The sequence below is a fragment of the Colletotrichum gloeosporioides genome (assembly GCF_011800055.1).
Source record: "Colletotrichum gloeosporioides strain Lc1 chromosome Unknown consensus_85, whole genome shotgun sequence".
Classification (NCBI taxonomy): domain Eukaryota; kingdom Fungi; phylum Ascomycota; class Sordariomycetes; order Glomerellales; family Glomerellaceae; genus Colletotrichum; species Colletotrichum gloeosporioides.
The window spans coordinates 346,183-370,107 of NW_025544730.1; the positions used below are offsets into that span (position 1 = coordinate 346,183).

Here is a 23,925-nt window from a genome sequence, read left to right on the forward strand (position 1 = left end):
AGACCTTCTGAAGACCTTCTGTTGAACAAAGATCTTTCGCTGAGATGAATGTCTCTACCGTGAGACGCGCAACCTTGGGGCATCGTTATGGCCTCTGCCAAGTGTTGATCATCATCGTCTTCGTCAAACATGCTTCTGCGAATGCGCAAATAGGTGGCTGAGCAGGCCGGTTCATGAATCCTTCATCGCTGTAGTCTGTCTTCCAAGACCACCATGCTGCTGGTGGTCGGACTTGCGATTGGGCGCAGCAAGTTGATGTCGGAGTTACGGACCATAGCCACCAAAGCACCAGCGGTGGCTGGCTTACTTTCGGATTAAACGATGTAAGCTGACCAACTTATCCCGAAGGTATGTACCCCTGGCCAAGGGCCCGCCAACCCAAGCCCATCAGCCCTTCAAAGCAACCACAGTCCGCCAAGACCTCTGACCATCTATAGCTGCGCGAAAAGGAAAGCCTAGGTAGTGGAAATTACTAGGCTGTGCTGGTGAGCTGCGAATTGAAAGAAGCTCGGCCATACGTCATCGTATCTCTGCTGTGGCAGCTGAAATATTTATTGCGGCATTTGTCAGACTCCAAGAACCCTGCAACGCGCGTGAAAAGACGCATGAAATTCGAATGTGCGACAGGTTTATATTAATCACCCGTGCGTGCTACTCTCCTCCACCGGCAGACACTAAAGTTGCGAGATGCTTCAGATCCGTCAAATCCATCTCTTCAGGTTGTGATGAATCAGCCGTGATCTCATCCGATGAGGCCCCATTTTGAGCTGGGAATGCTTCATCGGAACGAGCATTAGGTGTAGAAACAGGGGTAGCAACGCCAGTGGACAGTCGCCCAACTGCTGGATCTCTTTGTCCAATGTCCTCCAATTGGTGCTCTGGTTCATTTTCATCGCTATCAATAGACACAAGCTCATGAAGTCTATTGCGTCTTCGAATAGTGGCATTTCCAATAGTTCGCATGACACCGCCATTAGTAAACGCGGGTTCCACCATCGTTTGTCTCCTGCGACGGAACATTCGACGGAAGTAATCTCGGAAAGCGGGCATGCAGGAGCAGAAGATGAAGCCGTTTAACTCAACAAACGACCAGTTCGAGATTGGAACAATGTCCCCTAAAGTCTTGGCATGAGTATCGAAATGAGTATCGAATGAGAGGTTCTTGGCCGAACTTGAGACTCACAAGTAGGATTGGATGTTTTCATGAAGTCGTTGATTGTGCTAAGCCGAAGCACAGACACGAGAGTAATTCTGCACAAGGTCAGTCATTATTCTGTGCAGCGGGAGTATGCATCATTTGAACTTACAAAAGTGCGACTGCGAACATCATTCCGGCGCCAATCTTTTGCCTCCACCGCCAGTTCAACCGCATTATTTGGGAGATCGGCATGCTAACCACAATTACATCCAATGCAATGTTGACACTGGCGTGGGCCCAAGTCTGGAGGTTGATATCGTGGCAGCGACCATGGTGTTCCCCGTCCCACCGAGTCCAAGTGTAGCTGATTGGCCAGCATTGAAACATGGTGGCGACGAAGAAAGAAAGTGCTGAGGCGATGCACGCCCAAATGACACCCCAAGTAAGTTTTCGGAACCGTTCATCGGAAAAAAGACGAAGGTAGAAGAAGAGGAAGTTCGTTTTGGCAAACAGAACTGTAAATGCGTAGAAGTGTTCACTGATGTAGAAGAGCTATTGCAAGTTAGCAGTTGGCAGGGATTGAGCAGGCCTTTACTAACTTTGAAAAACTCATTGATCTGATCCGGCGTGAGTGTATATATATCTTTCCCGAGTCCTGACTGGACAGCTAGGAAGGCCTGTTAGTTGAGAGCGGCAAGTATCATCAAGAATACTTACTAATGACAACTAGAATGCTCATGGGCACAGACATTGCCTACCACAACACATGGCAGTTAGCATTTTGAGCTTGACAGTACTGTCAGAAATAACAAACCATGGTAAATATCAGAGCGTAGTCATCAAGTCCTATGCTGTAATCGAACCGGGAGAGCTGCGAATATTCGCGGATGCCAACGCTGACGACGGCGACAAGCGCGCCGGCAACAGCGCTCGCAGTAGCAGAGGTACCCTTGTCGCGAACTGGTAAACCACAAATACCAGAGAGAATTCTCTGTGTTTCTACCACATTTGAGTTAGTATTCTAGTCGACGGATTCAAAATGTTGCAGCCATTCGGCGTCCAATTGTAACGAAATGATTTCTTGGACTAGGCACTCACTCAAGCCATTGATTACAGTGCAGTTTTGAAATGCGCATCCAACAGCAGTGTAAAACTGCGAATCGGCACAAAGGAAAGGAATTGAAGACCCTGCCACTGGCGATGAAGCCATGGCATTGGATATGCAGCGACCCTAGTAAACTTAGCATTGAATGGAAAGACTTAGGTCCTGGTTGCATAGTCTACTACCAGCCGCCAGTGGGCAGACAATATGAACAGAACGTAACCTTACCGCGCACTCAGGGAAAAACTGAAGTACATCCGGGGATGCCAGGGAAGACTCCCCCGGTTCAAGGCCGGCGACGAGCATTATCGAGATCACTATCGCTCCGATGATTCCACTTATCCAATTGGCAATGAAATGGTCAAGATGACCAACAACAGAACCTCCGGATCAGGTTGTGGAAGACAACAATGGCACATTCTTGCTGCCCAGTGATGATGCTCCGGTTTTGAGGTCTTTCAATTGCTTCTCAACCCCTCCGCGGAGACCACGGAAGCATGGGTATCCCTCGGGTAGTAAAGATCGAAAGTCGATCTAGGCTTGTCGTGATTAGCGCGAAGAGAAACGGCACATGGCGATCAGAGTTCCCGCCAATCAATCAAACGCTTAGATCGGATAAAGTTCACGCCAAATGCGAAAGATGTCCGTGTGTCGTATCACTTTGAATTTCGGAAGCTAGTCGCTACTGGTAAGTTTTGTACTAGGCACTTCGTGTTGCTTGCGAACAAAGATTAATGCGTCGCAACTTATCCGCTCAGCGGGTGGCCATGGGCGGAAATATTCATCAAGACGATGAGTGCCCTAGCAAGGAAATACCCGAAGCCTTCAGAGTCTGCTAGAATATCTTCAAACGTACGCGATTCAGTGTAAGCTCGGTATCACAAAATATCATGGCGGTGTAAGAAGCAGACCAAAGAAACATAATGCATCAAGCATAATTGTAGTCCCATCGCATATATATTGCAACATTCTGAGATGAACTCAGAGGTAAGGCTCAATATTAAACTATTTCTGGGTCATTGGACTCAGGCTAATCCGGTGCCGTGCCGGCCCCACTCGGCCCCGACCCTATTTGGCTACCGGCCGAGCCCCGCAAATGACTGGGCCGACAGATGGAATAACGCGGGTGACATGGTAAGTCGCCGAGACTACTGTATGAGCAGAACAGCTTCTGATGCTCCGGAGCGACTCTGCCTTGGTACGACTCAATCACTATCCTCTCTGTGCCTGCGTTATGCTCAAATCGGCGTAAGGGCAATTCTGCGCGGTGCCAACCGAAGTCTCTCACAAAGCACGATTATTCATCCTCTATCACAGAACACTGCCTCGTGGAATCTGCAACTTCATTCGACATGGTCCGTTAGTAGCTTGGCATTTGGTCATTCCAGAGATGATATGCCGCTAGCCAAGTGGCTCATATTTCCCCGAAGAGGAAATAAGGTGTACACATTCGCTGAAAAATGAAGATTGTGGAGCAGGCACCGATGCATCCGCCAATCAGTCTCCCAAGTTGCTTTCCATTTCCATGCCTATTGTCAGCCACGACTCACCAAGTGATTTCTGTTTTTGGCTCATATACATCTCGCGACTAGGCAGCCCTGTTCAACTATGACGACATGCTGTCTTTTCCAGCCAAGTAAGCAACGGGAGAAAAAGGTATCAAGTAGATATATATATGTGTATATATTTGTGATAATGATGCTGCACCCAGTTTTTGGGTGAGCTCAACGCCGCATTGCAACCTGTCACTTCATCTTCATTGACTGCGCATCAAGTTTACCATGTTTCGTGTAAACGAGCTTTTCACTTTGCTTTTGGCCGTAGCAGCTCCTGCCTCAGCCTCTGCATTGAATCACGCCCGAAGCGAAACAGTCGAATGGGGACCTTGCCCGGACTGGCTGCCGAGCCAAAACAACAAAGCCCCCGTTCAATGCGGGAATCTGACTGTCCCACTGGACTACGTCAGCTCCAATTCAAGCGAAACCTTTCAGCTGGAACTGCTCAAAGTCCCTGCTATCAAGGGGCCCTCGAAGGGGAGCATCCTGTTCAACTTTGGTGGACCTGGGGTTCCCGCACGGGATCGCCTAGCTTCGCGAAGCTATCTTCTCCAAGCGTAAGAAATTGAAGTCAAGATGTTGATTTAACTGTTGACAATTGCCAAGGACCACTGGAGGAAATCATGATCTCATTACCTGGGACCCAAGGTGCGACACGTCCTTCGGTTATGTCTCTGATGTTGCATTTCGAACGCCCGTTCCAAGTTCAAGTAGCTAACAGTACATTGACAGAGGCGTCGGAAATACCACAACGTTCTTATGTTATCAGAGTAGTACTTTAAGGAGCATCTTCAATTCTCTGCCAGGTCCTATGGGAAATAACTCGGATCCAGCGATGGTGGGATCACATTGGGCGTATGCCGGGGGCGAGGCCAACACGTGTGCTCTCGATCCTGGCGCTAGCGAAGCTGGGAGCCGTATTTCAACAGCGTATACCGCTAGAGATGCGATGAAGATTGTGGACGCTCTTGATGATGACGGAATGCTGAGATATTGGGGTAGGGTACTTCCATTTACAAGACTCCACGTCGCATAGACTGTCGTCGGAGCTAACATTTCGCCAACAGGAACTTCTTATGGGACAATTTTGGGCGCAACCGTGGCTGCTATGTTCCCTGGACGTATGGACAAAGTTGTCCTTGATGGAGTCGTGAATCCACACGAATGGTACTACGGCCTGTATGTTATTTTCTCCATTCTGGGATTATGATACGATACTGATACCCTTTTCTCAGGAATTCTGAATGGGCCATGGATGCCGATCCTAGTCTCGACGCAATTTTCCAGACCTGTCTCAATTCTGGAGATAGTTGCCCATTTTCTGGTGGCAATCAGACAGTGGACAGTCTTCGCGAGGAATTCTTTTCGGTCATGGAAGAGGCAAAATTGCGTCCAATAGTTGTGGGATCTACGGTCATCGACAGGACGGCGATAGCGGCGGCAGTTCGCCCACAGCTGAACGACCCGAGGACCTGGCCTTTGCTTACAGTATGGCTCAATGACTTGTTTACGAGAAACGAAACCGGCATTGCGCTCGGATACTTTCAGCTTCTGGGTGTTGAGACTGATGGAACCGGCGAGGATGCAGGAGGTGCCGGGGATGACTCCGCGACCGGCATCCAATGCGCCGACGCTGGGTTTCGCACCGATGACTTGGAAGCCTTCCAGCCAGCAATCGACAAAATTACGAATGCCAGTCGCACAACTGGGCTTGTGCTGATCAAAGTCCAAATGAAGTGTGCCCAGTGGAAGATCAAGCCAAGGGAAAGGTACGAGGGGGGTTTCAACAACATCAAAACTAAGAACCCAATACTCGTCTTCACCCACTCTTTAGATGGGTCAACCTCACACCTGTCGGCAGAAAATGTTACCGCAAGCTTTGATGGTAGCGTTCTGTTGAAATCCAACGGCTATGGAGTAAGTTTTCATCCCCGTTGACTCATGATCTTGCCTTATTCATAGGAGAGAATCACTGACGTGTTTTGAACAGCATGGTTGGAGAGCTCAGCCGTCAGTTTGCACTGCAAAGGCCATGCAGAGGTACTTTGACCAGGGAGAACTTCCGGACCCTGACACCGTGTGCGACGTCGACGTTACACCGTTCAAAAACGTCACAGATGTGATGGTGTCGTGGAACCAGTTGTTGCCCGAGATTGGCTTCGAATCGGAGTAAGAACCAATTAGGATTGATCCAGTCTTCATGACACCGTGCGTATTTCGACTTCAACTCTACAGGTTCTTCGTAGCTAGATGTTTTGTTATTTTAGTTCGTGCATCTTTTGGAATACAAACAATCGTCTTGTTGGCTTCTTCGCCATTATACTTGACAGCCCGTAAGCTAATGGCTCTAAAGTCCTGCGGGTAAGAGACCCACGCCACAAGAAATTAAGGATCCATCCGTCTTCTTCTTTGGCCTCATCACCTATCAATTAATACTCTTCTGGTCTTTGATGTTGAAGTTTGCCAATGCAACTAACCACATATGTTTGCGACAGAAAACACACCAGAGGGTCCTCAAAGCCTGCATATTGTACACAACTCAGCGAGAAACATTCATTGGCACATTCTTTGGCAGACTGGACTTTTGCCTAGTCGATATTCAAACTCTAAAGGGCTAGACTAAACTTGCCCCTGCTTATGATGCAGGCAATTGGTTTCTATGAAACAAAAGCGTATGGCTTGTCGAAACAAGCGTCCCAGTTCGTAAGGTTACCGTCCCAAAAGCTCCGTATCACCCCCTTCGCATGCATTGGCAACGGTGTACCAACATCTTTGCTCTGCTCCAGGAAAAGTTCACCAACCAACCCTCGCTTATCCACACGGGCTCCAGCCTCAACTCCAGCCACAATCAATGGCCACTGGACCGACTTCTGAAGCACTGGATACTTCTTCCCTTCTTCCAAAAAAGAGTATAGACGGTCGCTATGGACCCTCAAGCGACTTGACGACTGAAAGACTAAGATACTCTTCAGGGCTGACAGGCAGAAGACGGCGACTGCAGATTGAAACATGAGCCCAATCAGCTCATTGTGTTCATGCTGCGCATAGAATCCCTCCCACGTTCGGGCGTCAAAGGCTTCGATGTTCTTCACGATGTTATCTGCGATAGACCTCGCAGTATCCTTGCTCATGAAGCCATTGGAGACACCATCCCGAACGTGGTTAATGCGAATGATTTCCTCGAATAGAGCCATCGGGCAGGGCATATTGGGATGCAAACCGAGTGGATACAGCTCATCGGTAAGCATAAGTAGCCCTTCGTGCGACGCTATTCTGACGTGATCGTGGGACGGGCTGGTAGTATTTGCGAACGTGGCAGTTCTATAAGACTCGTGAGCTCATGCTTTCCAATGGCAGAATACTGTGGTTTTATCAATCGCATACATCAGAAAGGATAGAAGGATTCCCTTGAGAATTGGAACCTCTCTCATCCAGCCTATGGCACCCCCACGGCAAGCAAGCATTGCTAGGAGGCCGTTGACATGGTATCTCCAATTTGGCGAAAGGCACGACTGTATCTGTAAGGCAACTCACTTAGCACGAGTGGCGCGGAAACAGACAGCGAAATGTAACGTACTTCTGACTGGAGCAGGAGAATGACACCTGTCAGTACAACATCGCTGCTCTGAGTCTTTTCATTGGCGATATCTTCGTTTAGAGCACGAATTGCAAGCCCTCGATGGTGGTGCAAACGGGCTTCTGCATGTTTGAGGGAGGGACAGTCGGGTTTCCACTGTGTTTGTACACACATTTTATGTTGGAAGACAATGGAAACCATATTGTGCGCAATGGCCGTTGGTAGGAAACGGACAATGTTGATGGGTATCGCGTCTACAAAGACGTTCGCTATGCCATTCCTGTGACCAGCGGCGGTGTGAGGGTAGAAGACGGCGTTGTCTAATATTCATATTAGTAACTTCTTGAGAGATCAATTCAATTTGTGTTCATTTTCGATTCGACTGTTAGGGGACCGCCGTTGGAGACTCACAGTACTGTACAGCATCATAAACGTCACAAACATCCGTTCTTAACGGAGCATGGAAAACACATTCAACACCATTGAAAATATCTGTTCCGACTTCAAAATGCTTGTGCTTAGGCTGCTTGGGTGGCTTCGGGGTCTTGGGTTTCGTTGTTGGTTTGATGCTGACGGTGGTACTCTTCTTGCGCCGTGTACGACAAGTTACCTTGCCAGGAGCGAGCCAAGTCAGCGGTTTCTTGTCATCGTATCCTGGACACACAATGCCCGCAACCCGGCACTTGTTGCACACAGGCCGTGTTGCATCACAGACTAATCGACGACGAAGGCATTCCCAGCAACGGCGTCGCTCTGGGGCTTCCGGTGACGATGAAGAGTCAGGCGAGCTTGACATGGTTATTGGCGATGTCATTAGTAGTGTTTGGGTTGACGTCGAGCTGATCAGAGCTTCGTTGGCGCGAGCCGGCGCGCGGGTTGGGCCGTAAAGCTGCAAGTAACCTCCGATGTGGGTGACAGGTGGCGGACAGACGTTTCCAGATCGAGCAAGACGAAGTAAACGGAACAAGGAAGGGCGATATTGAGTGTGGAGGGCTCGGGATCAGGTCCGCTTCGGCTCGGGGATTCTTATACAGTCTTCACTCCACGACTGCTGGATGCCTTGTTGGCCGCCAAAATGTCAGCCTCAAGTCCCACAGTGTACTTATTTTCCCCTAATCGGGCTTAGACTGTATGTCTTGGGTGACCTTCTGTACTCCGCCCCAGGTGTAAGATGGGTAACCGCCGATCTATCTCCAATCAGCCCTAGGAAATGCAGCCACGGCGGGGACGGCATCATATTGGGGGCTATTGTCTCGAGGAACATCAAATCAGAAAGGCCGACGGAGATGGCCCCAGTATGCTCAGCCGATGACTTCACTGCCCTGGCAAAGCCTTGACATCGGCCCGCTGCGAGGGGACACGGTTGATTCGCCTTGTTTGTCGGAGAACTCATACTTCCCGGAGGATGGTATCCTGGCATCGTGTTTTCTGTGCCAATTTCACGCACATACAAACTCAAAGCCACCAGCTGGTATCTAAGGGCTTCTATTGGATATGCTCGAGCAACCATCAGATACAGGCACACGCAGAAGTGCATTCGACTTTACAAAACAGGTTTTCACTGCAATTCTCTCTCTCAAATATGCCGCAATGCATGGTGTTCCGCGGGCGCCCGTGGATGGCAATTAGCCCGGGAGACTGGAAGTATGCCACGTCTCAGCTGCCTACACCATCCTCCCTGAAGGCATTGCCGACCCCTGAAGATGACATGAGCACCGCAATTGGGTCTACATCCGACGCATCCCGGATGCATATCAGTGGCTCCGGGACAACGGTTTATCGCTCCCACGCCGTAATCCAACGTCAATTCGCGACGGCTATCTCAATAAGTATGCACGTGGAAGGGATGACGGGTGGTTCCCGCTGGAAGCCATGGCCTTCTAAAGCCCCCGCATCCCTGTACACCCACAGCGCGGCCACAGCTCAAGAAGACAAGGACACGCCAGCGGCGCCCAGAAAAGATCGGCAAGGCGATGCTTGCGAGAGACAGGCCAAAAGGCCTCGGCATGGAGCTGAACGGCCTTAGCTACAGAAAGTCATCCGATCAGAACAACTGATTCCGCCTGATTAGGTGTACGCCTCAACACATCTGATGGTTTGAGATGCATCATGTCGTTTACTAGGCCGTCTTAATGTGATCTCTCAGCCCTACGACGCCCAAACACGCCATTTGGTTGCTTCAAAATGCGAGTTTTCTCGTCGACGTACCCCAACCGCCGGTCTCAGGTTGATGCAAAACTAGGCTGCCACTTAATAAATGGAAAATGTGATCTGCTGGATCATGTCTCTAACTCTTCGGGGTTGGCGGGTTTGATTTACGGAAGCGACTCCGAAATTGTTTGCAAGGCATCGGATGGAATCAACTGCGACCGTCTATGTGTGCGTTTTGTCCATTTCACAGTGTTCACCCTCCTGATCTTAACCTTAACAAAAGCTTTGGTGTGTCCAGCCTCCAGCATAGGCTTGTCCTGCTGGCAGGCTAGCTAGCCTATTCTGACAGTGTGATTGTGCTTGGTTACCCATGACGCGTCCTCCTATTCATAAGCTCTTTTGCTTTACTTGTAGATGATTCCCAAGCCCATTTGGATATGGTAGGTTTTCACGGTCATCGCCCATTTTTTGCGGGGTAATTAGGTGGGTTTCGAGATAACGGGCAGGCTTCGGCGACACCATCCGTCGGGGGGTTAAAAGAGTCGGAGTGGGGTCCGAATTCCCGGTATAAACGCCGGTTACTGGAGTTGCTTAAACCCTTCTTGAGAGGTGCATAGACAAATCGTCGTGGCTTCAGAGTCCCTCTATTCAACTGTAATAGACTGGAACGTCATTTCGTATTCTGCAACCACTCACAGCCAGGTTATCGACAGCCTGAGCAGTCACAGCCATGCGATCTACACGTACCATCACAGTGGTCGGATGCCACGCTGAGGGAGAGGTTGGCGACGTCATTACCGGCGGAGTTTTGGACGTGCCAGCACCTACTATGTGGCACAAACTTCAACACTTTTTGACGCATAAGGACGACCTTCGGCAACTGCTTCTGAACGAGCCCCGGGGACGGTCACCGAACAATACGAACTTGATCCTGCCGCCATGCAACCTAGAAGCCGCTGCGGGATTCTTGATTATGGAGAGTGAGGAGTATGCGCCAATGTCCGGTTCAAACACAATCTGCACCGCGACCGTTCTATTGGAAACAGGGATGATCCCCATGCAGGAGCCGCTGACCAAATTCTCCCTCGACACGGCGGCAGGGCTGGTCGGTGTCACTGCGGAGTGCCGAGACGGCAAATGCAAGAATGTGGCGTTTGACAATGTTCCCGCGTTCGTCGACAAGCTCGACCTGCGCGTTGAAGTCCCCGGAATCGGGACTGTTTCCGCGGACATCGCGTGGGGCGGCATGTGGTATGCCATCGTTGACGCCGCGTCAATTGGCCTTAGTATTGAGCCCAAGCAGGCAGCAAAGCTTGTTGAGCTTGGCGAAAGGATCAAGCAGACCATTCGTTCTATTTATACCCCTCGTCATCCTGAAAACCCGGAAATCGCGGGAGTATCGGTGCTTTCATTCACCGAGCCTCTGCAAAACGGCGTCGGTGGGAAGATTGCCAAGAACACTGTCGTTGTCTCGCCTGGCCGACTGGATCGAAGCCCTTGTGGAACAGGCACCTGCGCTCGCATGGCATTGCTTCATGCTAAGGGGCAGCTTGCTGTCGGTGAGGACTTCAAGCATACTAGTGTCATTGACACGGCTTTTGAGTGCCGTATTAAGGAAACCGTCAAGGTTGGCGATCGAGATGCTATCATTCCAACTGTGAAGGGAAGGGCTTGGATTACAAGCTACAAGCAGGTTGTGTTGGATCCCGAGGACCCTTTCCCTACTGGCTACAGGGTTGGAGACCAGTGGCATGTATACGGTGCGGCTCTGTGATCGAGCGAAAGAATTTTCATTGCATATCGAGACGCCTTGTCTCACCCTGCTTGCGTGTTCACCGACTCTGCTAGCAATGGAGCGTTCCACATTGAAAGCCTCACTGTGCCTGTACGACGTGACTTGCATGCTTTGGCTTGATCTTTGCTTTTCCCGGCCCGCAGCCTGATTTGGCAAGTTTTGTAGATTCGTTTTCCCTCGAGTCTTCTGACTCGATTCCGCGTGTGGTGAACTGAAGTCGCTTCATCAATGTGCCACTTACACGGCAAATTCTGAGGGGACGCCACTGTCTAATGAGTTGCAGCAGGCGAGTTCGGCGAGAACGCTCCAAAACCAGGAGGCGTGGAAACTGCATTGCAAGGTTTCTACGATAATCGAACAGATAGCCGGTCGTTCAATCTGAAGCCTTTGGAAGAGCCGCATTTTCGGTTCTTAAGTAATACATTTGGCACTAGGCCTTGTTGGTTGTGCAGATTCCGAGCCGAATAGCATCGTGCTTCACCAACCGAGCCGAATTGTTTAGTGCCAAGTCCGGGGTAGATCTTCACTCAACCCCACCGGGGAACGGGGTTTGCCCGTGTTCACCTCCATTTTCCGACGAACGCTCCATCAAATGGCAGCAGCTCATCAAATTGAAAAGAGACTGGATCCGCTTTGGCCAATATGTTGAATAATGGTCGTATGCGTCTTTCCCTCACAACGAGCGAAGAGTGTGCGACAACCAGTATCCTGCAGTTGCGACGGTTAATCGCAGTCGTAACGAGTTGCAGGCCGGCATTCGAGGTTTCCAAGTTGTGAATCGACCAAATTGACGACTGAAAGACACTCGATCGAATCCTAGAAACCGACAACTACCAGAACGTCAACATGGCCACGTCGGCTCCGAATCCAGAAGATACCAAAATCGATAGTCGCGTCGAGCATCTCGAAGACCTCAATCCAGATCCTAAAGACAACCATACCCACGTTGATGGCAATGCCCTGCTTGTAAACAAGGATGGCGAAGTTCGACGGATTCCCGTGCCCTCGTCGGACCCGAACGACCCTTTGAATTTTAGAAAATGGGAGAAGTACGGTCTGGTGTTCTGTTGTTGTTGGTTTTCTAGTATGGGCTTGTCTATTGCAAGCGGACTCGGTGCCATCCTGAGCGTCTTTTTCCAGATGTACACCCCTCAAGGATATTCATCAGACGAGATTGTTCTTCTTATTACGATCCCAACTCTATGCATAGGCCTTGGTAAGTTGTCTCGATTATTCCTTCGAAAGGTCCAGGTCCATTATGCAAGGGACAATCATAGATCTGACATCGAATCACAGGAAACTACATCATTCTTCCCCTTTCGCTAGCCTACGGCAGACGCCCCGTCTTCCTTGGATTCATGGTCATCCTTTTGATTGCGACCATTGCAGCTGCTCTGCAGAATAGCTACAACGGACATCTCGCCTCACGCATCGTCCAGGGCCTAGCCACTGGTGCCTCGGAATCCCTCCTCCCGCTCATGCTCACCGAAGTCACGTTTCTCCACGAACGGTCTCGGATCTTCGGGCTATACTGGATGGCGCAGAATGCAATCTCCTCGACTATCAACCTTGCGTCGTCATACATCAACCACGACCTGGGTTGGCGATGGTATTACTGGGTTTTCGTCATTACTGTAGCTGTTGGTCTAGTGATTGCGTTCTTCTTCGCTTTCGAGACCCAGTTCACCCGCCCACCCGAGTCTATGGACGGTCAACTCGTTATTACCGACGAGTTTGGTGTCACCCGCGTTATCCCCGACTCGGAAGCGCAGGCGTATCTCGAGGAGATGAATCGATCTGGACTCACGGCCCCAGGAGCTGGCAACGCTGCTGGTGCCATTCAGCGCAAGACGTATACTCAGCGAATCAGGCCTTGGTCTACACCCCATCCACAACCTCTTCGAGTCATGTTGATGAGCTGGAAGCACATGGCCGAGTCGATGTCCTCCCCTGGTATTATTTACGCCGTGCTCACATCTTCCATCGCTTTAGGCTGTGGTGTGGGCATGAGTCTCACTTACAATACTGTGTTGATGGACAACTACCACTGGCAAGCGGCTGACATCGGCCTGATCAATGTCGGTGGCGTTATTGGCGCCGTGCTCGGTATGCTGTTCTGCACATTCATTGGCAACCCATTCGTGATGTGGCTTGCCCGCCGTAACCGAGGCGTGCACATTCCGGAGCACCACTTGGTCACAATGGTACCACCTGCCGTCGTTGGCGTCGGTATGTTGTTGCTGTATGGTTACACTGCTTCTGGCGGGACGACCTGGTGGGGACCCTACATGGGCTGGACCATCTTTCAGTACTCGTTCACAGCGATTATCATCATTTCCACGACGTTTGCTTCCGAAGCAGCTCCCAAGCACCCCGGGCCTGCGTTGGTCGTAGTTGTCGGTACGAAGAATGTGGTGTCATTCGGCGTGACTTATGGGTTGACGCCAATGGTCGAGAGGTTCGGGTACCAGACTGCATTCGGCGTCCTCGCTGGGATCTTTGGTGTGATCTTCCTTCTTGGAATCCCCGTGTACATAATCAACCCCAAGTGGCGTGCATACATGTCTGAGAGGGAGAGTAGAAAGGATCGCGTCGGAGCGCCTTGAATCGGGCGTGGTTCTGTGTACTCAGCACGCCCATGGAGTCGCCTCAATATCCCTCAGAAAATACATTTGGAGTACTGGTGACAGATCTGAAGTGTCATTAACAGACTTTGTACTTCATGGCTGAGTGATGCCTTGTCCATAGTCGATGCTCTAAAGCCTTGACGGGTTCTGTAGGAGCCTAGTTGGCATGAGCTAGAAAAAGGGAAACGTCCCTACGTCCGGGCGTGGCATGAATACATAGCTTCTAAACACACTATCATTATTACTCCACAGGTTGTCTTCCATTTTCCCCTGAACAAATTCGGATTATTAAGAAATAACGAGGACCTCATACTCTGACGCGATCAGCTATTTCACCAGAGATCCAGTACAAGTTTGCTTCCATGACATCTTGACACGCAAGTCATGATTGTGGTTCCATCAGCTCTTTCAGCAGGTGTGAGGACTGCGTCCCTGTGTTCGGGCAGCCCATCTAAGACCCTGACCTCACAGGTTCCGCACAAGCCCTTGTTACAGGTGGAAATTACTCCAGCTCCTGCATCATTGATAACATCTAGGATAGACTCATCCTCAGAAACTCGCAGGACCTTACCGCTCCGGCCAAGGACAACATCAAACGCTGTGTTTTCTTTGCCAGAGTCCGAAGACATCGCAAAGCGTTCCAGTCGCAAAACATCCGGTGGCGCACCCTTCAGGCTCTTTTCAACGTCTTCAAGAAGAGCTTCAGGGCCGCAACAGTAAACCCGAAGGCCTTCCGTATCTAGCGATCGAATGTATCTGCTAACATCGAAGCGTTGTCCATGATGTTCATCAGTTACCCATGTGATGCAGCGATTCGCATGCTTTTCGGTCATTGCTTCCACAAACGCCATTGAATCGCGCTTGCGGCCGAGATAGATGATTGCGTAGTCTTCTCCTCTGGCTTTTGCTTCTGCTGCCATTGGCTTGATAGGGGTGATCCCAATGCCTCCAGCAACGAACACAGTTCTTCGTGAGCCTGGTTGGAAGGAAAAGTTGTTCCTTGGTCCACGAACAGTAAGCTCAAGGTTCTGTTTCACACTGTTATGTATGAAGTGAGAAGCTCCGGTATTGTTCGTCTTCAACACAGCAAATGCCAGACTATCTCGGTCATCTGGGCTTGAGCAGATGGAGTATTGTCGAAAGCCAAATGGGCCTGCTTTGACGTCAATGTGGGCTCCAGATGCCCAACACGGTGTCCCAGAGCCATTGATGGGTCGCAGTGTTATCTGCATCACATCTGTTGCGACCTGACATATTTCGCTGACGGTCATCTTCTGGTCGTGTGGCCTTGCTGCTATCTTTGTTGACGAATTGCTCTGAGCACGACTGGCAATATCATGGTGAGTTGGAGGGTCCCAAGAGATCCAAATGGCCTCTGGGCCACGCCCTTCATGGACCTCGCTGTACTTGATCCCTTCGTACGGTGTCTCTAGTTTAAGCTGAGGAAGTCGCTCTCTGAGGACCTTGAGCTCCGTCCTTAGGAGGAGACGTGCAAAGGGGGCTCCTAAGCAAGCGTGAACGCCACGCCCAAACCCAAGATGCTGCGTCTTGGAACGTCTATCCATGTCGATTTTATCCGGATTCTCGAACTTGGTGCTGTCACGACTGCCAGAGTTGTATGCCACGAACAGCTTGTCGCCTGGTTGTAGGGTCATAGCCCCCAATTTTGTTTCCTTTGTGACGAGGCGTGGCATTCCTGTTATGGCCGACTCGTAACGAAGGAGTTCCTCAATGGCGGCTGACCTGGTCGCATCGCTTTCTGATACCCGCTCCCACAAGCCCTGATGGAGCAGATGTGCCATTCCCATGGAAAGAACATTGGTCGTAGTCTCGTGGCCGGCAAGAAGAAGCCCCGGAATCATGCTCAGGTGTTCGAAGTCTGTCAATTTTACTACTCCGGCGTCTCTTTCGTTCCAGATATGGCTGATGAGATCGTCTTTCCGATCATTCTTTCTTTCCTCGATGACGCTGGCGATATATGCGTGTAAATCCAAGACGTCTTGAACTCTTTGCTGAATGCTGAGCGCTTCTTCAGACTTGGTGATTCCACCGAAGAGTGCGAGACAACCTCCGATCCACTCCCATCTGGCCGGGTCCAGCCCTGCAACTACCACAATACATCGCAATGGTACAGGAAGCGCAAATTGACTCTTGATCTCGACTGAGCCCGAATCAACGAACTTGTCAATCTGGTCATGGGCAGCGGCGCGAAGCATCGGTTCGAATCGTTCCAGTCTACGTGGCACAAAGAAGGAGGCGACGCTCTTTCTCAGCCGATCGTGGTCAGGGTTATCGTGTGCTAGTAATGTGCCCTTTTCTGGTACTTTGTCGACGAACAGGTCCCGGACCATTGGCGGGAACTCTGGCACTGTCGGCCGAGAACTGAAAAGTTCGGGTCTGTCGAGGACTGAGACGATATCATCGTATCGAGAAACAACGTAACTACCGAGTTTCTCGCTGAATTGGAATCCTTCACTGTCTCGAGAAGAGGCTAGGTCAACGAAGAGTCGACGCGAGTCGCTGAAGGGACAAGCCATCGTATGTGGGTGATTGGCTCAGAGACAGTTGCACTCCGAAGGGTTGCGAATGCCGATGTGATTGGTCTCTTTTCAGTGGACTCGATCCCGTATAATTGCCAGATCCACCGTTGATGTCGTTATTGAGAATGAATGGGGGAGCCAGGCGTTTGTCGGGTCGGTATGTATGTCTGCGTTTATGTGCTTGTACAGCAACCCGTGCCGAACCGAAGTGGGCCCTATTCGGGGCCGAAAGCTGATGTCCCGAACCTCGGCCCCCACCGAACCTCCCGGCGTTTTGAGCCGGCCAGACAGCCATGCGAAAGTTTTAAGTGAAAATTCCGTTGATATTCTCCTTTAAGCCTCATTCTGACGGTCGTAGATTACATCATCCCCGCTGATCTTGACCGGTCTCTCGGGGCCGCTTCGCGGGGCCCGGGGAGTTGACACGAAAGGATTGGGGGACGTGATCTCAAGATGGCCAGGAATTGATTATTGTCGTTGCTTTCGACGCCGTCTTGACGCGGCTCAAAATTGGATGTCGTGAACACATAATAAGCTCTATGCCAAGAAGAAACTTTTGAGGATTATCAGTGATGTCCGATTAGATGTCCTGTGTTCTGCTTTGGGGGCCCTCGGTGTTCGCGATCTCGTGTGGACGGTGGGTATCAGTCGCGCCGCTACCGGCAGTGGGGGACCGATACTGGCCTTCGGAGATGGGATTCGATGTCCGTCTAGTTATATTAAATGTCCAAAACATTTCAATTCAAGATATCACTGAATACTTTCGGTTCGGACTGAGGACCCGTGCCTCGGGTTGTCTTTCGGCATCTACCCTTGTCTGCCGAACCGACCTGCAGGGGGTTTGCGTGGCTGCTTCAGCTCTGTAGACGTTCAAGTTGATTGGTGTCGATTATTTTCCAGGAGCAGGCCCATCATTTGAGCAAAGCTGGCTGAGTGGTTTGATTGTCACAGTATCAGCCTGGTGGTCGGAGTAATTGCCTTCCACTCCTAAGATGCATGCAGTGTCTTAGTGTTGAGCGCTGTTCAATCAGTGTCTCCACAAGCAGCACGATGCTCATCTTAGGTGCATTGCCTGCCATACGCAGTTGTAGGCGGCAGGAGAGACACATGATCCCATTGGTGGTTCACCAGATACGATTGCCGTTTGAGGCAGGAGGCGGATCTTCGTCTTGATTTGGAACAAATGCATGCGCAGACCAGGTCCATCTGCAGGCGCTGTGAGGAAGAAACTGCATACTGCAGGTAAATTCAAACCACCTGCGGCTCATCATAGCTTGAGAAATACTGTCCGTTCATCAATCTTATGTACTCATTTCCATTACATCGTTAGGTGCTGTATCGGCATCCTCCGTCGAGGTTTGAATTACTTGAGGCAGGTCCTTGACTTCCGGGCAGCCCCATGCGTGCGCTGGAAGGCACAAAAGCTCCCTTGGCAGTCCTGGGACCGGTACCAACTTCAAAGCCGACAACCTTGACTCCAAATGGGCACATTTTGCAGATGTCAGTACGATCATGGGCACATAGCCGGCATCGCACATAAAACTTGGTGACCGTCGAAACCCATCGAGAAATTCAGGATCTGTGACCCCGAGATCTTCCAACATCTCGACGAAGGTGTCCATGTGCTTGGCGTGATCGTAGACCTCTGGGTCTAACGCCATGTTCAACCATATCTTGCAGGATTCGAAGCGACAGCGGAGAATGAATCGGAGGGTCTTGGTCAAGTTCTCTGTCGTCGGGGACTCTCTCCCAGGCGGGGACAGCGGACGAGCCTCGAAATCTTCCATTAGCAGCTCCCACTGTTCCAGCAATCGTCTGATTTGGCTTTGCTCGGTTAACAATTCTTGGGGCGGTGCCCCATTCGTTTCTGGACGAATGCGATACGGATCCCCTCGCCGCACGAGTCGAAGCGTCCGGCTGAAGACATCATCGATCATGGCCTGGGCATCGGCAAAGTTGAAGAATCCATCAGGCATGGGATGCTCTAGGCCATCTAGGTCCGGGAAATCTGAAGGGTCATCTGCCCATATGAACGAGGTGGCGGCGACTCTTCGAAAGAGAGGCAAAAGATACTGCTTTGTCCAGGCGTATTCGAATGTAGTGTGCTTGAGAAGGGCAAACCCGTGCTTGCAGTGCTGAATGACCATCTTTCGATTCTCCTGCAGGACATCGATGCAGATAAAGAGGATGCACACAAGCAGCACCACTGGATGTGTTTCTGGTGACTTCAGCTTCCTAATGTCGTTGATCGCAGCATTGTAATGATGAAGTGCGAACTCTTGGTCCTGTATTCGGACCAACGGACCACAAGTGCCGCCGTGTAGTTGCTCGGTGAGAGTGCTGATGGCTAGGACGGCGTGTCGAGCAGCAGGCTCGTAGCTAGTAAATTGCATGACGAGTTTCGACATGAAAAGGGGGTCTACCGCGCCTGACAGTTGCGGGCCAGCTTCTTGACAGAAGTACTGCAAAGCTCGGCTCTCTCCAGCGGTCCTTATCCCTGGAAATCCTTCTGGCCGATACAAGCGGAGAGCTGAATTTGTGTGTCTTGCTGACATGCTGCCGGTGGGCAAGTAGCCGTCGCAGTGGCGGCCGGTGGCCATGCAGCGGTTGCATGCCGGCTTCGTCTCGTCGCACTTGACTTTGCGAATTCTGGCAACCGTTAGACCGGAGCCCCTTACGAGTGTCTCGCACCGTCACGGAGAAGGCATCTCGGTGTGATAACGGACGGCGGCCGCCCAGGCACACTCACTTGCAGGTGATGCATCCCGTTCTGGTTTTCCGGCTGCCTTTCCGAGCCATCGCTTGTGGCCGCCCCGGTGTGTGGAGGCAGCAGAAACCCACAAGCCAGCCTCCAATGTTTAGGCTTTGCCGAGAGATTGTTCGTCAAAGTAAGCCACCTGCGCTCCTGACACCTCCTGAGGGGGCAAAGGAGACACAACCTAGCTGCAGTGTGGTGAGAGACATTGAGAGCCAGAGCTTCGAAGCGGAGAAGAAGAAAAGCCAGGACGGGCTGGTGCGCTTTCTCCCGCAACCCCTGTCAGGAGCCACTGCGGGACTACCGGGGTCTAGTCCGAACTAGCCAATGTGAGTATGAGTCTTTGTTACAACCACTATCCTCGAGGAGGTCAAGGTTGTGATAGGCTGAACTGATGAACGGCAGAAATAATCCCAGCAAAGAGCAGGCATGCCGACTGTTGGTTGAACACTCGGCCGAGATAGCTCTGCGTGGGATTATCATTGAGCTTGTTCCTGCGTCCAACGTTACTTGAAAAGTTGAGCAGTAAGAGGAGTGGGCTCAAACCTTGAATAACGTTCCAGAGAAGCATGGAACGTTTTTTAACCTAAGGTACTTAAGCACAGCGCATGACAGCTTGGGGAACCTGATTTCTTATGTTCCGCGGGGGCTGCGGATCATTCGGCACGACACGTCCATCAGTCCGCCAGGCAGCAGCATTTCGATATCTTGATCTTCAGAGCCGCAATTACCATGCTTTCGGCAAATGTTGGCGAAACAAGTCGAGGATAATTAATTGTCGATTCACTGCGGAAATGACCCGTCAATGAACCAGTGCGTCCAAGAGTCAAGACTTTCGCGAGTAACGGAGCATCTTGCTCTGAACGCCCTAGAAGCTCAGTCACATGATCCATCTTCACATACTCCAGACCATCTTCACATACTCCACATACCTCAAAACTCGACTCCATCATCGCATGCTATGGAACCCGACTTGGCCGAGGACCGAGGAGACCGGGTCCCGGATGCTACGTAGGCCTGGTATGAAAGTTTGTTTTCATTCAATCCTCAAATTTTCAAATGTTGGCAAGCTTCAAGTCTCATGCATAAGTGTTTGAACAGATGATGTTTGAGGTAATCGAGCACATCCTTATTATCAGGAGATCGATGAGTCTACCTCCTCAATGAGTGAGTGCCTGTGTGAGTGCCCGTGCTCGGGGAGAGTGTGGGGCATATCTTGAGCGGATGACTAAGCCAGCTTTACGCGTTCCACGTCCGCGCCTGCAGCTTCAGCGCGTCACTGCGGCCAATCCCTCCGGTCCCTCCTTCCCGAATTGGCACGCCAACGACCGTTCTCGAACCCACCCACGCCAGCTAGACGATCTAACACGACCTTACCTGGATCGGTTCGTATCTCGATTGTATCTCAGCGACCTAGGCCTGCGCAGCAATGGACGACGACTTCGGGTTTGACTCTGCAGATGAGGCAGATCTCCTCGCCGTTGCTGACGGTGTCCCTCCCAGCGCTAAGCGGGCTCCAGACGACGGAGATGATGCCATTGAAGGGCCCATGTCCAAGAAGCACCGATCTGGACCACAAACATCAGAGCTTGCCCAGAAAGTACTCAAGGAGAGGTTCGGTTTGAACGCATTTCGTCTGGAGCAAGAAGCAGCCATCAGTCGAATCATTGGTGGCGAAAGTGCTGTGGTAGTCTTTCCCACTGGCGGAGGCAAGAGTTTGTGCTATCAGGTACGCATCCCCACGGCCAGTATCATATGTTCACGGTTGTTGACGATACCCAGGTCCCAGCTGTCGCTATCAAAGAGCTTGACCGTCAGACAAACTCCAGAAGCCCCGAGGAGAGTGGAGTTACTGTGGTTATCTCTCCTCTGATCGCATTGATGAAGGATCAGGTTGATGCCCTTCGACGACGAGGTATCAGCGCCGCAGTCCTTGATTCAACACAGACCCGCGAGACATTTGTGGACATTCATCAGAAGTTATCTTGCGGAAAGCTCGACCTATTGTATTGCGCCCCAGAACGCCTGAACAACGAGGGCTTCCTCGCCTCTCTCCAAGCCATCCGTGGCGGCATACGCCTCCTCGCCATTGACGAGGCTCATTGTATTTCAGAGGTACGGTCGTCGATCCTGTGTTCATCTTTCTACCGCATATGCTGACGTGTACTTGCAGTGGGGTCATTCTTTCCGACCAGACTACCTCAAAAGTGAGTGCCATCCAGATCTTCAACCTGGCCACTTATTTCTTACCAAATGCTGCAGTTGCTCGTTTCGCCAAGGAAGCCAACGTCGAACGAGTGGTTTGCCTCACGGCGACTGCCACGGCGGCTGTCGCAAAGGATATTCGCGACACATTCAACATCCCCCCGGAAGGCCTCTTCGTCACAAGCATGTATCGTTCAAAGTTAGTGCCCGTCCGGTCCATCTCCCTGAGAAGCAAGTCTAACGCGTCTAGCCTCAATCTTCGTGTTCAAGCTATCAACGAGAAGGATGATCAGGTCAAGATCTGCACTAGCTTTTTAAAGAAACACCCAGGACCGTCAATCATCTATGTTACAACACACGCAGTAGGTTTGCAGAATTCGCGAGAAGGATTGTGCTGATTACTTTGGTTGCTCAAGGGCACAGAAGCCCTGTCTAAGGCGCTGGTTGCAAAAGGCTTCAAGGCGAAGCCGTATCACGCAGGGTTGGACAAGGACGTGCGATCCGACATCCAAGACAAATTTCTACGCAGTACCGACATGATTGTGAGTTAGGGAAACGAAGGAAGCATGTCCCAGATCAATTTTCTAACCATGTTTCCTCGCAGATTGTTGGCACGATTGCTTTTGGCATGGGAATCGACAAGGAGAACGTCCGGACTATCATCCACTTTGACCTTCCCAGCAGCATCGAAGCGTACAGCCAACAGATTGGGAGAGCCGGTCGAGACGGTAAACCAAGTACATGCATGCTATATCTCTCCGACAAGGACTTCTTCCTAAGGAACGTGCTCGTGCATGGAGAACGCCCTTCCAGATTGGCTCTACGCGCGTTATTCGAGGAGATTTGCGATGAGGAGCACTGTCGGCTTTCTCCTGGCGAGACTTTTTCCGTGGGGATCACTATGCAGTCCAAACGAGTTGATATCAAGGTTTGGAACATCGTCCTTGAATAGGCAACAGTCACTAACGACCAGCAGGAGACGCAATTGTCCATTATTTACGCTTACCTGGAGCTCAAATTCGGCCTACTTCGAGCAGGAACGCCACAATATTCTGAATACAAGTATCAGGTGCTTCAGCGACAGGAGTACAACGACGACGATACACCAGCAGCAAAAGCGATACGCCGGGGATGCCGAACGGCGAAAATATGGACATTTATCGAGATCGATGATGTTGCGGATGGCAAGCACCTGTACCGAGGCGACATCACAAGAAAGTTGGACCATTGGGCCGAATCCGGGGTCGTCAAACTCCAAAAGTCTGGCGTCCAGAACGTTTTCCGGCTCAAGAAGGCGCTGCCCAAGAGCCAGCCGGAGATCGACGCAATGATCGATAACATCGATCAGGAAATCACCAAGAAGGAAAAGCAAGATCTCCAGCGGGTCCAGGACCTCGTCAACCTGTTGACAGGTACAAAGTGCATCACGCGCGCCCTGGCGGCCTACTTTGCCGATACCACCCACGCGTCGGTCGAGGAGTGTGGGCACTGTACCTGGTGCGAGACGCACAAGCAGGTGGTCTTGCCCGAGTTCAAGCCGAAGCCGCTCGACAAGGATCTCATGAAGAACATTGCAAGCGTCTGCAAAGCCCTCTGTAGCGATGAAGCGCGGAAGGCGAAGTCGAGCAAGACGCCCTCCGCTACTAAGCAGGCCTTGGCCAACAGTACCGCGAAGAACGATCCCCGATTCATGGCGTGCGTAGCATTTGGCATCAAGACACCGCGCATCAGCAGCATGCAGTTATGGAAGAACGAAGCTGTCTTTGAGAGAATGAGCGATTGTAATTTTGATGTGAGTTCATGATGCTAATGTGGAATGACGGCAACGCTGACAAGGTGGCAGGAACTTGTAGCCGCTTTCGAGAAGATGATCAAATGATGGATAACAAGACCTCGACCGATGCACCCAAATGCAATGACCGAAATTGCTTTTGACCCTGTTTCTGGGCGTTTAGATTATGGCTGTCCCGTGGCTTTCCCGGGTAAGAAGAGACCTTTCCGATTGCTGGGCGCACTGAGTGAAAACTTCAGTAGAGGGAGCGACTGATCAGCACTACAGTGCACAGGCTTAGAAAAAGTAGAATATTGGCAGGGGCTCGCAGCTCAAGCTGCATTTTAGTTGAAGAGTTGATGACGATAGTTGCCAATTGAGTTGAGCAATGTCCAGAGCGGAGAGTTCCAATTTTCTGTATTGAAATGTGGAACTAACGAGTTGCAGAAGCTCCTCATAACAAACACAGTTGATTGAGTCTGGAGACCAAAAGGCAAAGTTCCTTATCGCGCAAATAATTGAGCCGTCGGAACACGAAACAACACACGATAAGGCGAGGACCCTTGCATTCCGTTCCGAGACGCTAATTTCGCCCCGGAGGCGGCGAGTCGGGTGCCCCCTTGCCTTTTTTAGCCAGCTGCCGTCTGCCCCCTTTGACCTTTCCGTTTCCGGCAGGAAGGCAGACGACAAAAATATTTCCTCCCCGTC

At 51.1% G+C, this 23,925-nt stretch overlaps 8 protein-coding genes across 8 annotated transcripts; 4 read left to right on the plus strand and 4 right to left on the minus strand.

Moving 5' to 3' along the window:
* Positions 1 to 651: 651 nt before the first annotated feature.
* GCG54_00001307 (uncharacterized protein) lies at positions 652 to 2,348 on the minus strand (the record flags this gene model as incomplete). Its single annotated transcript, XM_045401425.1, has 7 exons — positions 652 to 1,115; positions 1,184 to 1,251; positions 1,308 to 1,690; positions 1,738 to 1,805; positions 1,856 to 1,892; positions 1,953 to 2,137; positions 2,237 to 2,348. 7 exons carry the CDS (start codon positions 2,346 to 2,348, stop codon positions 652 to 654), a joined length of 1,317 nt encoding a protein of 438 aa, XP_045258427.1.
* Positions 2,349 to 4,021: 1,673 nt separating this feature from the next.
* Positions 4,022 to 5,969, plus strand: GCG54_00001308 (Tripeptidyl aminopeptidase; the record flags this gene model as incomplete). The annotated part of the gene is made up of 6 exons (XM_045401426.1): positions 4,022 to 4,353; positions 4,403 to 4,493; positions 4,518 to 4,794; positions 4,864 to 4,975; positions 5,032 to 5,713; positions 5,787 to 5,969. The coding sequence occupies 6 exons, from the start codon at positions 4,022 to 4,024 to the stop codon at positions 5,967 to 5,969; spliced, it is 1,677 nt and encodes a 558-aa protein (XP_045258428.1).
* A 484-nt stretch (positions 5,970 to 6,453) lies between these two features.
* On the minus strand, positions 6,454 to 8,169 carry GCG54_00001309 (uncharacterized protein; the record flags this gene model as incomplete). Its single annotated transcript, XM_045401427.1, has 4 exons — positions 6,454 to 7,117; positions 7,181 to 7,314; positions 7,374 to 7,693; positions 7,785 to 8,169. The coding sequence occupies 4 exons, from the start codon at positions 8,167 to 8,169 to the stop codon at positions 6,454 to 6,456; spliced, it is 1,503 nt and encodes a 500-aa protein (XP_045258429.1).
* Positions 8,170 to 10,254: 2,085 nt separating this feature from the next.
* Positions 10,255 to 11,298, plus strand: GCG54_00001310 (4-hydroxyproline 2-epimerase 1; the record flags this gene model as incomplete). The annotated part of the gene is made up of 1 exon (XM_045401428.1): positions 10,255 to 11,298. One exon carries the CDS (start codon positions 10,255 to 10,257, stop codon positions 11,296 to 11,298), a length of 1,044 nt encoding a protein of 347 aa, XP_045258430.1.
* Positions 11,299 to 12,165: 867 nt separating this feature from the next.
* Positions 12,166 to 13,925, plus strand: GCG54_00001311 (uncharacterized protein; the record flags this gene model as incomplete). The annotated part of the gene is made up of 2 exons (XM_045401429.1): positions 12,166 to 12,535; positions 12,616 to 13,925. 2 exons carry the CDS (start codon positions 12,166 to 12,168, stop codon positions 13,923 to 13,925), a joined length of 1,680 nt encoding a protein of 559 aa, XP_045258431.1.
* Positions 13,926 to 14,278: 353 nt separating this feature from the next.
* GCG54_00001312 (Mycinamicin IV hydroxylase/epoxidase) lies at positions 14,279 to 16,483 on the minus strand (the record flags this gene model as incomplete). The annotated part of the gene is made up of 1 exon (XM_045401430.1): positions 14,279 to 16,483. One exon carries the CDS (start codon positions 16,481 to 16,483, stop codon positions 14,279 to 14,281), a length of 2,205 nt encoding a protein of 734 aa, XP_045258432.1.
* A 1,304-nt stretch (positions 16,484 to 17,787) lies between these two features.
* On the minus strand, positions 17,788 to 19,285 carry GCG54_00001313 (putative transcriptional regulatory protein C15D4.02; the record flags this gene model as incomplete). Its single annotated transcript, XM_045401431.1, has 2 exons — positions 17,788 to 19,135; positions 19,236 to 19,285. The coding sequence occupies 2 exons, from the start codon at positions 19,283 to 19,285 to the stop codon at positions 17,788 to 17,790; spliced, it is 1,398 nt and encodes a 465-aa protein (XP_045258433.1).
* A 1,385-nt stretch (positions 19,286 to 20,670) lies between these two features.
* Positions 20,671 to 23,325, plus strand: GCG54_00001314 (ATP-dependent DNA helicase RecQ; the record flags this gene model as incomplete). Its single annotated transcript, XM_045401432.1, has 7 exons — positions 20,671 to 20,970; positions 20,991 to 21,356; positions 21,464 to 21,808; positions 21,863 to 21,988; positions 22,051 to 22,374; positions 22,423 to 23,238; positions 23,290 to 23,325. 7 exons carry the CDS (start codon positions 20,671 to 20,673, stop codon positions 23,323 to 23,325), a joined length of 2,313 nt encoding a protein of 770 aa, XP_045258434.1.
* Positions 23,326 to 23,925: the final 600 nt, after the last annotated feature.